Here is a 14,294-nt window from a genome sequence, read left to right as displayed (position 1 = left end):
TCCCCGCCCGGTCCGGGGAGCGGGGCTTGGTTGTGAGGGGGAAGTGTTTGCAGGAATATTAAGTACAGGGTTTGGGTGCTCGCGCTTTGGCTCCTTAAAAGTGCTGGGAGGGAAATCGACGGTGAGAGTTTAGTGTTTTGTCACTAAAGACATGGTGAGCCACTGACAGACCACACAGCAGAAAAGTGTCTCCTACCCTGAAATTAGTATTTATTTACTAAAAAAAAGCGTTTGGGAGACATTTTATTCGGTATTATCTTGGTGTAAGCATCTGAATAAAAGCACGTTTTTACAGTTAAAACTTCCCACCTCTACCCTGGTCACTTCAGCAGCGATCCATCAATCAAGTTCATTCGAAAACACATTCATACATTTAAAAGCAGCACTGTCCGGTCAGGCCTGATGTATTTACACAGCAGTGCTCTATTATCTCAGCTGTTCTCTTTGCCTATACCAAATATACCACTGGCGTTATAAATGATATTACACTGGCACCTGGCAGACTTGACCAGGAATACACTTGTGCCTCTGGCTTCAGCGTTCATTCCTCTCTCCCCTCAGAGCCTCCTCAGGCACAGCTGGTGAAGACACAGAACACAGGGCTTCGTGTGCCCGCAGGCTTCATGTGCCCGTGGGCTTCACTTCCCAGAAGCAGCAAGCAAAGATTCAATATCCTGAATGACTTTAGAAGTTTTTTCCAAAGCCTCCAAGACGCAACCTTCGCTGAGTTCTTCCGTCTCACTCCTGTTTTCATTTTTTCTGACAGTGATACCAGATGGATTGGATTTTTCAGCAGATGTCCTTCTCAAAATGTTGCTATTGTCTAATAAAACTAGTGTTACTTTGTTAAGAAAGAATTTCAAACTCTTCCTCCTAAAGAAAAAAATTAGTTTCTTATAATAAAAATTAGCATTTCTATTCATCATTCTGCTTGCAAAGTCTCACATTTTGTAGCATGGTAATTACATACAGCTAAAAAAAGGAAAAAGTGTGTATTGCTTAAAATGTCTACAACATTTATAGGAAAATGTCTTTTAGACTTCAATTTATCCAAGAGTTACTTTAAAAAGAAAACAGGTGTTACACTGCAGTTTAACAGCATGCACTTTTCATACTAATAGAATTGAACAGTTCTGGCTTAAAGACAATTACAGAAAGTGGCTTTAAGCAGATTCAGCACAGTACATATTTTGAGCTGGCTGAACAAAATAGAACAATACTAAGGTAGCTGATAAACAGAAAGATACTGTACTGCAACAACAAGCCCAAAGGCAACTGTGTTATTCCTCTTTCAAGAACAGATCAGCAGATGACTCTTAGCAAAACTTACGCAATACACGTAAAAGGGCTTTATTTTCTGGTGACTTTTCATTTTAGTTTTGTACTTAGACACTGTTTTTGTTTGGTTTTTTATCTTTACCACAAGGTAAGTGATAAAACAAAAATTATAAGTAAGAAAAAGAGGTAATTTTAAGAAGTGAGACAGTAAAAGATGGTAAGATCAGGATAGAGAGCCTTTGATGATCTAAAGTGCATATTTGAACATGCAGATGAACATCAGAATATAAAAGTGAAAAAAATCTTTACAGATTTTAAAAGGATACAATTAAATCTCTGTATTTTTTCGAGCTCAGCATCAGCAGACCTATCCAAGAAAATAAAGGCTATTAAATGATTTAGTATCATAAAAGGTTCTCAAGGATATTTTCTACTTCAGATTTTAATTTTTAACAGTTTCCAGCAATACTGAAAATTAGATCAGCAAAATCCAAGTGAAAAAAAGCATTTTCTCTGTCTTTGATACCATTATTCAATGACTGACTTTTGTCAATCACTTGTGTTTCCAAAAATTGGGTCTCTGCTCTAAGAATAGTCTCTTTGCTGTAAGTATGTATAAATATAGATAGAATTTAATTTCATCAGCTATAAAATGTGTCAGCTGAATCTGCTACAATTTAAGTAACAACTGCAACTGTAATTGATTTCAATTAGCACATTTTTAATATCCCAATGTGTTTGCTGATGATGTCAGTAGATTTTTGGTCAGTAGCATGTATTAAAAGGGACAAGTACATCAGCAAGAGATACAAGTGTCATTAAGCAGGTTAAAGTACTGTTTCGGACCGCTTGATGTTCTGTTAAAAGACACTTTCTTAGTCTGGTATCCCATCTTTGCCTTCCAAGATACTATCTTTGTAACATTAATTATCCTTTGACAAAGTCACCATAATTCTGATTTTTAAGTAAGACAGGCAAAGCTCAAGGAAACAACCTTCACCTGAAACTCACCTAACATTTTAAACACTGAATGAAAAATACGAAACCATATACACAATAAATGGACTTTTAAAATAAATTTTCATTTTTGACCATTAGAAAATGCAAGATATAAAATTCACAGCTTATAATATTTTTGAGTTTTGTTTTAAACATTATTTAGAGTCAATTATTTAGGATAAAGATGAATACCAATTTTCTTGAGTTACAGGGTGTGCAGTATATTCAGGAATCTCTTTCATTTCATTCAAACTTCTGCACCATTCTATTGCTGTTCTGATGTACCTATGTTAATACGAAAATACAAAAAAGTAGTTATTTATATGAGAAATATACTCCATTAATTTGAGCAAAAAACTGAAGGCATTAAGGAATCCACCTGGATGTGAAAAAAAAAGCTATGATTCAAAATCCAGCTTTTTCTCCTAGCTTGCCTTGCCATTTTTTGATTCGTACTTTTTGTCCAGAATCTTCTTGATATTTAGACCTATACAGATACAGTAAATTATAACAAAGCTGTATGATTTGCAATGAATAGTGTACAAGTGTTAATTTTTGTGAATATCTGCTTGCTAAAACACAGCACAGAAAACTTCTGATGATTCCCATAATGAGGCTGTAATTAGGGCAAACAGATTAGAAAAAGCAATCTGCAGGCAGAGGTCAGTATCTGTAATACAGCAAAAACTGGATGAAGTCCTGTGCAGTTCTATATATCACCTCTATATAGGACAAATGCTTTTGGGTTTTTTTTTCTTATCCCCTGAAGTAAACGCCAAGTTGCAGCTCTAGTTATTTTTCTGAAAAGACATTGCCATAAACAATTATAATGGAATCACAGCATGCATGGGCCCTGAGTCATACAGGTCTTGAATCTTTGCCAAAAGTAAAATGTCATATCATTACATGTTTGTTCCATCCCTACCAGTATATTGTCAGTAAATACTGGTTTTTTCATATAAGAGGATTTATAGAGAATCATTTTGTATTTAAATTGTTTCAGTTGCTTATACCTTTCATAGACTCCAGGATGACTTATCTGTATTAGCTGCTGTAGCCCATTAGGAGTAGATAACTTACACCAGCCTACATCTTCATTTATCTTAGAAGAAAAAAAAAAATCAAATATTAATTTTCTGCTGCAGTCCAAAGAAAAAAAAAGCAAGTATAATATGCCAATTTAAGAATTTAATATCTACAAACAATCCACTTTTAACACTTGCAAGTCTTTGTTTTGCTAGGGATAGAATCTGGTATTGTCTGCTATGACGAATGCAGAGGAAAAACACCTGGCAAAGCCCCAACTCTTGCTTTGTGCTATTCAAGAATAAATTATTTCTAAAAGTGTGTAAAAATGTCTCCAAACCTGTAGAATTTAATTCTTTCTTGTTTTTGTATTTTATAGGCACCAGAACTTTTGTTTCGTATCTTCATTAGTTTCCTAGTAACACTTTTTCCTGGAAAGTTTTAGGAATAGTCCTTCTTCTAAGTTACAAGTTACCTGGATCTCACTACAGGAAGAGCTGAAATCCCAAACCATAGTCAGGGTTGTCCCATCCCAAAATCCAGCATGGACTTTATGATCTGAGTACACAACCAGTCTTCCTACACTGGGAATAACCTTTTCATGCAGCAAAACTGGCAACATTTCTCGTCCATCTGCCTCAGGTACCTAGAACCAAAAAAATGCATTAAAAATGTGAGGAGAAAGGATATTTACATCATTAAAACTGTCTGTATCTGTTCCAGATTTTTAATTAACTTGTTTTTCCGGATCACAACCAGCTCTCTTCATCATGCAATTGCTTCTTAAATATAACTTTTAAATGCATGCTTCTGATTCCCAAATATATGCCTTCTGATCTGTGAGGATACATTCAACATTCTTCCCTCTAGATTAAGTCCTATTCCCTATAGCCTGTATAATCATCCTTATAACAATGCAAGATTTAAAAATTTTCAGCTACATACCACTTTCCAGCAGCAAAGATAATAATTATGATTTAATGACAGTTTTGTTTTGCAGCAATACTGAAGTATTCTGAGAAGAGAAAAAAAAATGAACAAAAATTTAAGCATTTCATTCCTACTATGTCTTCTAAGCACTTGCAACCTTTGTTTTATAAAGTTCAGATACATCCTTAGTGCTAAGATAACTTCCTTTAATTTTTATACTTAACATAATAATAAGTGTTATGTGTAATTTTAACTCCTGTCCTTCCTAAGTCAGTGGAATTAATGTAAGAAGGGTACAGTTACTTGGTTGCCTGAGTAATAATTGAGGATATAGAGTATGGATTTCCTGACACATCAGGAGGCAAGCTGTTCACTGAATACATCTTTTCTTCCACCTGCAGTGAAGAGCAGAAAGAAGATGAGTTAGTTACAGGTGCCATAGCATGAAAAGAGCATTAAGATCTTGCAAGTTATGAAATTTCTAACTTCTCAGAAACTAACTATAATCACATTTAAATCTGCCAGAGAACACAGACAAATATCTCATTGAAAAGTGTATCCTTAACCTTATGTCTGTGTGAAGAAATATTCAAATATTCAGTTTCTTTACAGTCAGAGAGGAGACTATAGTTCATTACTGAGTGACAATGTTTGACTACAAGTAAAAGCCTGTGTTCCAAGAGAACAAATCTGATTCTTAATTCTGCTTTAAAAATACAAGGTGCTGCATTAGCACTTGAGAGGACCCCTCCTCTGGTAGAACTTGACAGACACAGAGGGGCAAAATCCTTTCTCCAGCACTGAACAGCAAAGACAGAACAAAACCTGCATCTTCTAGGTTCTAGTAGAAAACACTTCCAAGTACAAAGAGATTAAACTCTAATCAATACACTGGCTTCAAGACTAAACTTCTAAATTAGTGAGAAATGGTTGTTGTAGAATCTTACTTTTGAGTTTGATAAAATAAATGTTAAAATGAGGAAGATTTTTCTTATTGTGTAAAATTTACAACAATAAATTCTGAAACAGAAGGAATAATCTCATCTTTTTGTATGACTGATGGCTTGATTGAGGCATTATAGTAATTACCAGTGTTGACTTCACTACACACTGCACAGCCAATTGTCTTAAGGAAGCTGCTAACTTGAAGGAGTTTGAAACATACTTCTAAGTAGTTTTAGTTTTTAAATAGTTTTATACCTTTTTTGTTCCTTTTTGGATTGTATAACGTACGAAATATTTTCCCAAAAATGCTCCCTCTGACTTGAAAAATGAGTCATCACCAGGATAAATTTCTGTGATGTTTGTCTTACCATGGATAAATCTAAGAAAAATAACAAGATTTTAAGCAATTATTTGAAATGCTGTGTCACTATACAAGGAAAACAGATTAGTACACCTGAAGAAAAAAATAAGCAGAGACACACAGCAACTCACATGTGAAAATTTTCTACTGTTTGACGAACAGCAGAATGTACCAATAATTTCTTTTAACACAGAAGATTAGCATTACCAGGCTCTTTGTTTGCACATGTGCATGGGGATGGGATTTCAGTAAGCTAAGGGAAGCTTTTTTGTGTTGAGGTAAACACCTCTCATTCCACTGACCACAAAACACGGTGATCCCGAAAAGAAAAATCCAACTTTCTTGGTAGACCAGCCCTACCTAGTGTACACAGGAAACAGCCAGACTGAACAATTCCTGAACCATCTGAAGATCTTAATTTCCACTGCAGCTGTGTGTTTTTCACAAAGATCAATGTTTTTTAAGTTGTGATCATATGGTATCTCTGAGCCTAAAACCAATTTAATGACCCAACTTTGCAACTCTGGTTAGATGCCTGGACTTTGGAGGTGGAACTTATAAGAATAAGTATGGCTACTCACCATACTTCCAAGGAAATGAGGATTCTCAGAAAAAAGCTCTGAAGTGCTGCTAAACATTTGGTTTAGATTAGTTGAAAATTTAGGAATTACACTGACGAAAAATGAAGAGCACTGGGCAGAAAGTTTAGAAGTTTAAACACCAGTAATACTTTTATCAAAGACTTTTAGATGCTAATAGCAGATGTAGCAATTTCAATTTTAAAGTCTTATTGTTGTGTTTTGGTTTGTTGGTTTTTTTTGGTTGGGTTTTTTTTTTTTTTTTTTGGTTAACCATATGGACAAGGTGACTTGCCAGGAAAATCCACAGCTGAAGTGCCTGAAACATGTGAATTGGGTCACCAAGATAAACATTTATAAACTAAGAAATTTTCAGCACCAAAAGGAGAAAAATAATTTGCAAAGAAACCAAGTACCATGATTATTAGTGAAATCTGTGGGAAGTCCAGCTGTCCAGTAAACCTTTAAGGAATCATATAATCACTTAAACATGATTTCAGATTCAGACCTGGTAATACACTGTGCTAGAAAATGTGAAGTTCAGTGAACAAATAGAAGAAACAAAGAGACTCTGACATGAAGATTATGTTCCATTTCTCAGAGAGTGAGAAAGGGACAAAGTAAGACATTTAAAGTTTAACTCCCATACAAATAAAGTCTTCCAGATAACACAAATTATGTCCTACATACCTGTAGAAAACACCCTGGCACCACACAACGTGAATTAGCTGAGGGAATGAATACTTCTCCGTATCTTCATTCTGAAAGAAGTCACAGAAAGTCCACCTGTATAAAATGCAATGAAAGTGTCACTAAGTCCATGTGCTGGTTGTTTTTCTGTGTGTGTGTGTGTGTGCTGGTAATAATTTCTGTAACTAGAACTGATGTATGCACACTTACTCAAAAGAAAAAGGGATGCATATTTTCAGAGTCCTCTGACTCCTTGATTATCCCCATTAGTTACCAAATTAAACTTCTCAATCCTGCAAATGTTTTTTTTTTATTATTATTTTTAGTGATGCTGACAGACAGCATATGCCACTGGCCCACCTCAGAAGCATTATCTTTTCAAAAATGAAGAGGAAAAACCAAGCCAACCCAATACAAAACCTGTGTTCTTTTTTCAATACAAAACCTGAGTTCTTTTTTCAACATTCTTTTTCTTTTGCATGTTCATACAGCATGTCAGAAAATAAAATTTACTTTTTCTCTGAACTAATTACTATAGCTTCACTACAATAGGTTACAGAATGTTGGTTTTACAATGTCATGTTTCAAGAAGTTCCTAAAAAACCCCCAACTGATAGTAATTTTAAACTTTTTTTTTATAGCTAGGATTCAGTTATTTCACTAGAAGTTGAAGTTCCAAACTGCAGAATTGTAAAACATATGTTAACAACTACAAAGTAAACAGCTTAAATTACCTGTGTAAATGTGGGGCTCTGCAGCTGAGTGGCAAAGCTGTAGGTAAATGAGAAACTGTTTCATGTGTTTCAGGGTCTGCTAAAACATCACTTTCAACAGCTGTACAGCTGTTTTTCTCATATGTCTTCATTACATTCTTCACAGTATGTAAGTTACAGCACTTCAGTGCCAAGGACAAAGGGTATTTCCATTCTTCTGGGCAGGAGGAAATAGTCCAGCGCTGTGTAACCCACGTGTATTCAGAAGAACAATTTGTGCGGAACAAAGGGACTCCATCTCCTTTGTCCTTTGGTTTTGTTGGTTCCCGGTATTTTCCTTCAGCACAAACATGTTTATTCTTACCGTTTATTCTTGATTTTTCTGCAGCATAATTTTTACTTGGTTTTCCACACTGATCTCTGCTTTGATAGTTGCTGTTCTTTTCAGAGGAGCATGAGTATGCTGCAGATGACTGGCTGACTTTGCATAAGAACTCCACTGTAAATTCTTGCTGCAATTCTGACAAGTAAAGGTGAGCACAGCCATCTACAGATGAGATCTTCACACTGCCATTGTCTAAACATCTTGTCAGATCAGCTGTAGCAGGGTCAGGCCATTTAATTTCTAAGGTATCACTAAGAAGAATCTAATACAAGAAAAAGGATTGGAATGTACAGCAAGATAAAAAATGACCTGCTTTCCAGAACCTGCAAAGGAGCATTTACATTTAAATTAATTCAGTCCTTCAGCAAGGTGATGTATGGCAAGAAATGCTGCTCCATATTTATCTGCATGTATGAACTCAGAGGAAGCAAAACATCTAATCTTCATATCTGCTTCCTCCCATACTAAAGAGTTCTATCTAGCAATAATATTTTAATTTAATATCCAGTCATAAATTAGTAAGGTACATGGGCAACTGACCAGGCACAACTGACAGTCCACAACTGTCCACAAATATAACTATGTTATATATGTATGTATTTGTGTTTCCAACTGCTTTTTAAAAAATGGGAGAGAATGGCTGAACTATCTTGTTCATACTGATTATCAGTCAATTTGATGAAGAATTGCAAAAGGACACTAAAAAAATAATCAATACCAGACAACGAGGCTGCAGATAAAAATTCAGTTGAGATAAATATAATGTGATCTAAATGGGGAAAGGCAATCCTAACTATATATAGTTATATATTTTTTTTATATAGGAGAATGGGCTCCAAGCTGACTGCTGCCAACCAAGATCCCAGCGTTGTAATTCTCACTCCCATGAAAACGTACTCAATGCTCACCAGCAGTTTAATCAGTATGAAATGCTTGAAAATTCTAGGAATGGAACAAGAACAAACTGAACACATAGTGATATCACTGAATATATATTCACAGTTAACCTGCATTTTGAATACTAGCTGCAGTTCGGACCACTGACAAGATCCCCCTCATGGAGCTGTCCTAGAAATGTGGGTGGTTGGAGTGGCCAAAGGAGAGCCTAAGCACACCACAGGAATGGGTTGTTTTGAGCTCAAGCACAAGGCAAGTAATGCAGTCTAAGCGTTTTTGTGCCCTGTGGCCCATGAAAGTATTGTCACTGGTAGTAACAGGTCTCAGGTTAACTGTGCAAGGCACCGGGCTGGCCTGTCAGGCTCATTAGCAACTTGTTATGAGAGCTAGCTTAATGAACGCTTACTTTATTATGGTGGACTGCTGGAGTGTGGCAAAGAGCAAAGGCCTTGAAAACATGGGCACTGGTTGGTAACAGGCCACAGAACAATTAACTGACAGTAAATTGCTGGAGAAGGACAATCTCAGGAGTTCTAGAAAGACTATTTTGGCTTTAAAAAAGGCAGGAGTTTTTCTCAAAGTGAGGGGGAAAAAAACAAAGCAACAAAAAAGGATTGTGGGGGAGAAGCCAACCAGCACGGAAAGGTTCTTGCTGTGGCCTAGGAAAGTTATTCTTCAGCATGCTGAAGCAGGTAGTCACAAGGGATGCTGTAAGTTAAAAACAGTCTAGAAACCCAGCCAACCTCCAAACGACCAAGATCTTTCAAGGCCTGAGAGAAGGTGGAAGTCGCTCACCAGTGACTCACCAGTCACTCACCTAAGAACAGACCATCAGCTCTTTGCTGCTGTACTTTGCAGAGAATGCATAACTGGTAAGGGCTGATGTCTTTTAATTAAGTATATAGTGATACTGAGCAACAGTACTTTAGGCTAAACATCAGCATGAAGTATGTTACTAATGAAGGGTCAGTCTAAAAGCTTTAAAACTTGCCTGATTAATCAGTTGTTTTAAGATTCCCACCACGCTGTGCCCTCATTTTTGGTGGGTACACCCAGAGAGATGCTGATCAGGAGCAAAACTTCCATAAATGGTAAACTGGTCTCTGGATGGATGTTCAGTCTGACCTGGAGCAGCCATTCCCACAGAGAGACACTTTGCCCCATTCCTCTCACAGACCTCAGCAGCATTTTCACGCAGGTACTTCAACGGGAAGATCTGACGCCCTCACGGAAAACACCCTCCCGTTGCACGGTGACCGTGACCGCCCTGAAAAGTTTCTACTGCCAAAATGTAACAATGTACAAAATCCTAGGTCTTGCCCTTACTAGGAGGAAACTAACTTCAGTGTTTGGCTTCAAAGAAGTGCATAAACAGAGGGCTAAGTAAGAGTTAAAACCTAATTTAAATGGCAGTTTTAAGAAAGATGACGAAGATTAGCCGAACTGCACTGAATAGATCTCCACGGCCTGTGAAATGATATTAAGTCCGCTAGAGAAGTTTGTTGTACAAAAGCATTACACGGCTAACTCCCACCTTTTTTCTTTCCGGAGGTATAACACGTGAAGGCAAGTAAGGGCGAGAAGAAAACGCATTCCGGAAATCTAGCGCTCGTAGAAGTTGCTCCTGTTGAAGTGCAAAGAAAAACAAACCCTGTTACGAGTTATTCCATGCAGTGATAAAATTTCAAGCTGATTTCATACTGATCTTTTGTGGAGCTGAGGCTATGAAACCATCTCCTTTTTTTACAGAGAGAAACAAGAACTCTTGTTGGTGCCGTGATGCCCCGGGCCGCCCCGTTCCCGCGCAGGGAGGCAGTCCAGGCACTGCCCAAGGGATGGTCCCTGGGACGGCGCAGGGACGAGGTGCAGCGCTCCCGTCCCCAAAAGCACTGCCCGCCGCATACCCGGTAGGCACTGACGACGAAGGCGACCCGCTGGCGGGTGGTCACCGCCGGCTGGAGCGGGTGGGCGGCCGCGGGGAGCGCCGCTTCGTACAGATACTCCGAGCCGCAAGGAGACAGCAGCAAGCGGGACCCCCCGGCGTAGTGCACCTCCACCGAGTCGTCCCCGAACAGCACCATCAGCCTTTCCGCCTCCATCGCACCGGACGCCGAGCCCGAACCGCGGGCGGCGCTCAAGCCGAGCCGGCTGAGGCGGCCGCGCCGCCGCACGGCGGGAACAGCGCGGCGGGGCGGGGCGGGGCGGGGCGGGGCGGGGCGAGTGCCCGAACTCCCCCACCGAGCTCCTGCCGAGCTCCTGCCGAGCTCCGCCCGAACGCCTGCCGAGCTCCTGCCGAGCTCCTGCCGAGCTCCGCCCGAACGCCTGCCGAGCTCCTGCCGAGCTCCTGCCGAGCTCCGCCCGAACGCCTGCCGAGCTCCGCGCGATCTTCTCCGGAGGCCCTACCGAGCTCAGTTAGTCGGTGAGGTAACCGCACAGTCCTGCTCCCTCACGGAATGTGAGCGTATTTCATACACACATCTGTAAAATAAGTTTAAGGGAACAGCACACGGTGTCTTTGTATTTTTTTTTTAAAGTAAGTTTTTATCTGCTGAAAACGGGGGTGTCTTTTTTTGCTGCTGCGGAAGTGAAAGTTAGCAGTACAAAGGCCTAGAAAAAACCCCCACCCTGTTTACGTGTAACTGTGCTTTTCCAAGAGACACCTCGTCCAGTAGGTGCGCCGCTGCAGAGCTGCTTCTCCCCACAGAACTGCTTCTCCCGCATCCCTATGCAATACCGCTGCTCAGCAACTGAGCATTCATTCCTCACCTCCCCACAGCAGCACCTCTGGAAAATCGGGAGGCAGACTGCCCATCTACAACACAGGCTACAGATAAATAATTCTCTAGTGACGGCTCCTTTTCATTCACGCATTCACAGGGCAGGGCGAGCCAACACAGAGCTGCGTAGCAAGAACTGGGTAGTAGAAACCCTCCCTGAATAGAGAGAAAGACGAAGGTGCCAAAGGACAATTTTAAAATGATACCTAGTTGACTTTTTTGGAAGATTATATACACTTTCCACCTCCCGCCAATACTTACAGTTTAATCAAAGCTGTTTTAAGTGGATTGACAGTTCACATCTAAGTGACAATTATTATGAACCCCCAATCCAAGCACTTAGCAAATGCAGTTGAAGATCCACACTAGATCAATATGGTCTCTCTTAGCTGCAACAATTGCCCCTTACCTGCTTAGGGAAATACAGGTTTCTCAGATCAGTGCAATCATGGACTAAATGCATTCAGTACAAGTTTCCATTCTTGACAGCTGTTGTCTCAGCAGAGTAGATCAACACTCAGTCAAGTGGCTGCTGACACAGCCATGCATCAAAATAACCTGGTTATATTCACAATACCTCTTTTTAATGAGTACTATTATGTACAGTAGTTGCCTGAAGCAAGTTTCAAAGTATATATTGGGATTATGAATGAGTTATGAATATTAATTTTTATAATTCATGGATGATGCATTGTGTTTTGCTGGCAATTTCACTGCTCTGGCTGGAACTCTCAGCATAGGAACTGTGGAAGTAGGTCACACACGCTGAAGTAGAGGGAGCAAATCAGCAATTCAGGGTACAAACAGTGTAGTATCTTCCCAGTCTTTTGGCCGGAGTGTCATTTTCTGTTCCTGTATCAACTAATGATCTACAGGCATCAACTGGATGATTAGAACTATAATTCAGTCAGAGAGAACTTGCAAACTTGAGCTATCAGTAACTCAATGAGTTGTGTGCAGCAGGAAGGAAAGGCAGAATGTGATAAGGAAGTAATGACCCAGTGAGAAATAAAGATTACTACTACAAACCAGACCGAGTGTCACTAACATTCAGTGCCACAACAGATTATTCTATTGAAAAAAAAAAAAAAAATCCCAGCTGTGTGCAAGTTGTGATACCTGTGAAACCTGATGTAGTTGGGCCAGTTTTTCTTCTCTCTGTAGGGCTACAATTATTCTAAAACACAACAGTTAAAGCCCAGTAACCTCTTCTGTTAAAAAAAAAAAAAAAAAAAAAGAAGGCCCAAGGCCAGTAGCAAGAACTTCCTTGCAGATTTGAAAGGAAACTACTGAGAACAAGCTGACTTCATTTCTGGATATGAAAATCACTCAACAGCAAAGCACATGCAAAGCAGCAACTCTTGCAGCCCATTTTGAAATTACTTTAAACAAAGTGTGATTTTCATATACTAAACATTTTTGTTAAATCATAATTAATTTGTCAAGAGTGGCAAATTGTGTGTATACTTTTACTGATCTGCAAAGCTTGGGTCTCATGCTCAAATTCGAATGTGAAGCCTGTTTCTTTTTAGAACCAGTGATAAAGAAGCTTGCTTCACATCTCCCCCAAATTTTCCATGTTTCTGTGCCTTCACTGATTTACCATTCCACCATTAGGAAAATACATCTTTTTAAAAGGTTGTACATTTGCAAGGCACTGTTCAGAAACCTGTAGACAAGAAACACTTTTATACCATGCATCTGAAATTTGTAAATGCTAAAATTCAGGTGAAATCATCTTTAAACCTCTCATGACTCATCTCTATCATACACAGAACAATGAGCAATTAAGAGTGGGCAGACAAGTGGCAGACGAGGGGGTCCTGACAGTGAGAAACCTGCTGCTTTCTTCTGCTCTTTCACATTCACTAGCTTGTATTGAAGTTCTGTGAGATTTAAGACAAGTAGGAAAGACTTAAGTGTTTAATGAAAAGATTATCCTGTCTTCCTTAGGCAGCAGGACAGAGTTAAAACTAATTTTTCCCTGCTGCAGTAAAGACTGAAAGCACTTACAAAGTTCATCTGTACAGACCATAAACTTGTCCACTAATTTGAACAAAAGTCTCACTTTGATTTTTCAGTATTTTCAGTGGAGGAAAAAACTTGTATTGCAAACTTGACCTGAGCTGCTCTATATATACACGATTCCTAGCTCCTGACTTTTTTTTTTTTTTACACAATGATTTGGCATGCTTCTTATCTACATGTAAAATTGCTGCTTCCACAAGCTGACAGTACATCTGGAGCTGACAGCTACCTTAAAGAAGACTCACCACCAACTATGCAAAACTAAAAGATGTAAAATGCAGTCCCTTGGAGTCACTGTTACTTTACTGTAAAGCATATATGAATGCTCGTTCCTTGGGACTTTAAGTTCTGAATAAATATGTTTTCCACAAGACATCTGCTTGTAAAGTCAGCAGAAAGTCTGACCTGTATTTTGATTTAAAGTTTTGTATTAAAATTATGCTCAACTTAGAGAATATGTATTTGGAAGTCATCTAGTTTTCACATTTCTAGTTTCTGGATTTTAGTCTAAAGACTTTGAAATGCTAAAATAGTCTTTATGAACATATTGCATTTTGATACATTTTATTTTTCCAGCAAGAATTGAAAGATAATAGTCTCTGCAACTGTGTGCTTTGAAGAAGAGAAAGGAGTGCTCAGTGAAGGAGAGATAAAAGAAGGCAAAAAATCATTTTTGTTTTAAAGCAA

At 38.8% G+C, this 14,294-nt stretch overlaps 1 protein-coding gene across 2 annotated transcripts; it reads right to left on the bottom strand.

The window, feature by feature from the left end:
* Window positions 1-190: 190 nt before the first annotated feature.
* Window positions 191-10,979, bottom strand: CZH5orf34 (chromosome Z C5orf34 homolog). 2 transcript variants are annotated; one of them, XM_048290893.1, is made up of 12 exons: window positions 10,707-10,979; window positions 10,337-10,426; window positions 7,542-8,167; window positions 6,808-6,903; window positions 5,434-5,557; window positions 4,537-4,628; window positions 4,249-4,318; window positions 3,779-3,949; window positions 3,291-3,379; window positions 2,470-2,562; window positions 1,605-1,645; window positions 191-832 (listed from the first exon to the last, which is right to left on the bottom strand). In XM_048290893.1, exons 1-12 carry the CDS (start codon window positions 10,899-10,901, stop codon window positions 639-641), a joined length of 1,881 nt encoding a protein of 626 aa, XP_048146850.1. In that variant the 5' UTR covers window positions 10,902-10,979; the 3' UTR covers window positions 191-638. The 2 variants fall into 2 exon arrangements, with proteins under 2 accessions (XP_048146850.1, XP_048146851.1); XM_048290894.1 differs by lacking the exon at window positions 1,605-1,645 and having other exon boundaries at window positions 191-873.
* Window positions 10,980-14,294: the final 3,315 nt, after the last annotated feature.

This window comes from Corvus hawaiiensis, chromosome Z, assembly GCF_020740725.1.
Source record: "Corvus hawaiiensis isolate bCorHaw1 chromosome Z, bCorHaw1.pri.cur, whole genome shotgun sequence".
Classification (NCBI taxonomy): Eukaryota; Metazoa; Chordata; class Aves; order Passeriformes; family Corvidae; genus Corvus; species Corvus hawaiiensis.
This window is presented reverse-complemented; position numbering and strand designations above follow the sequence as displayed.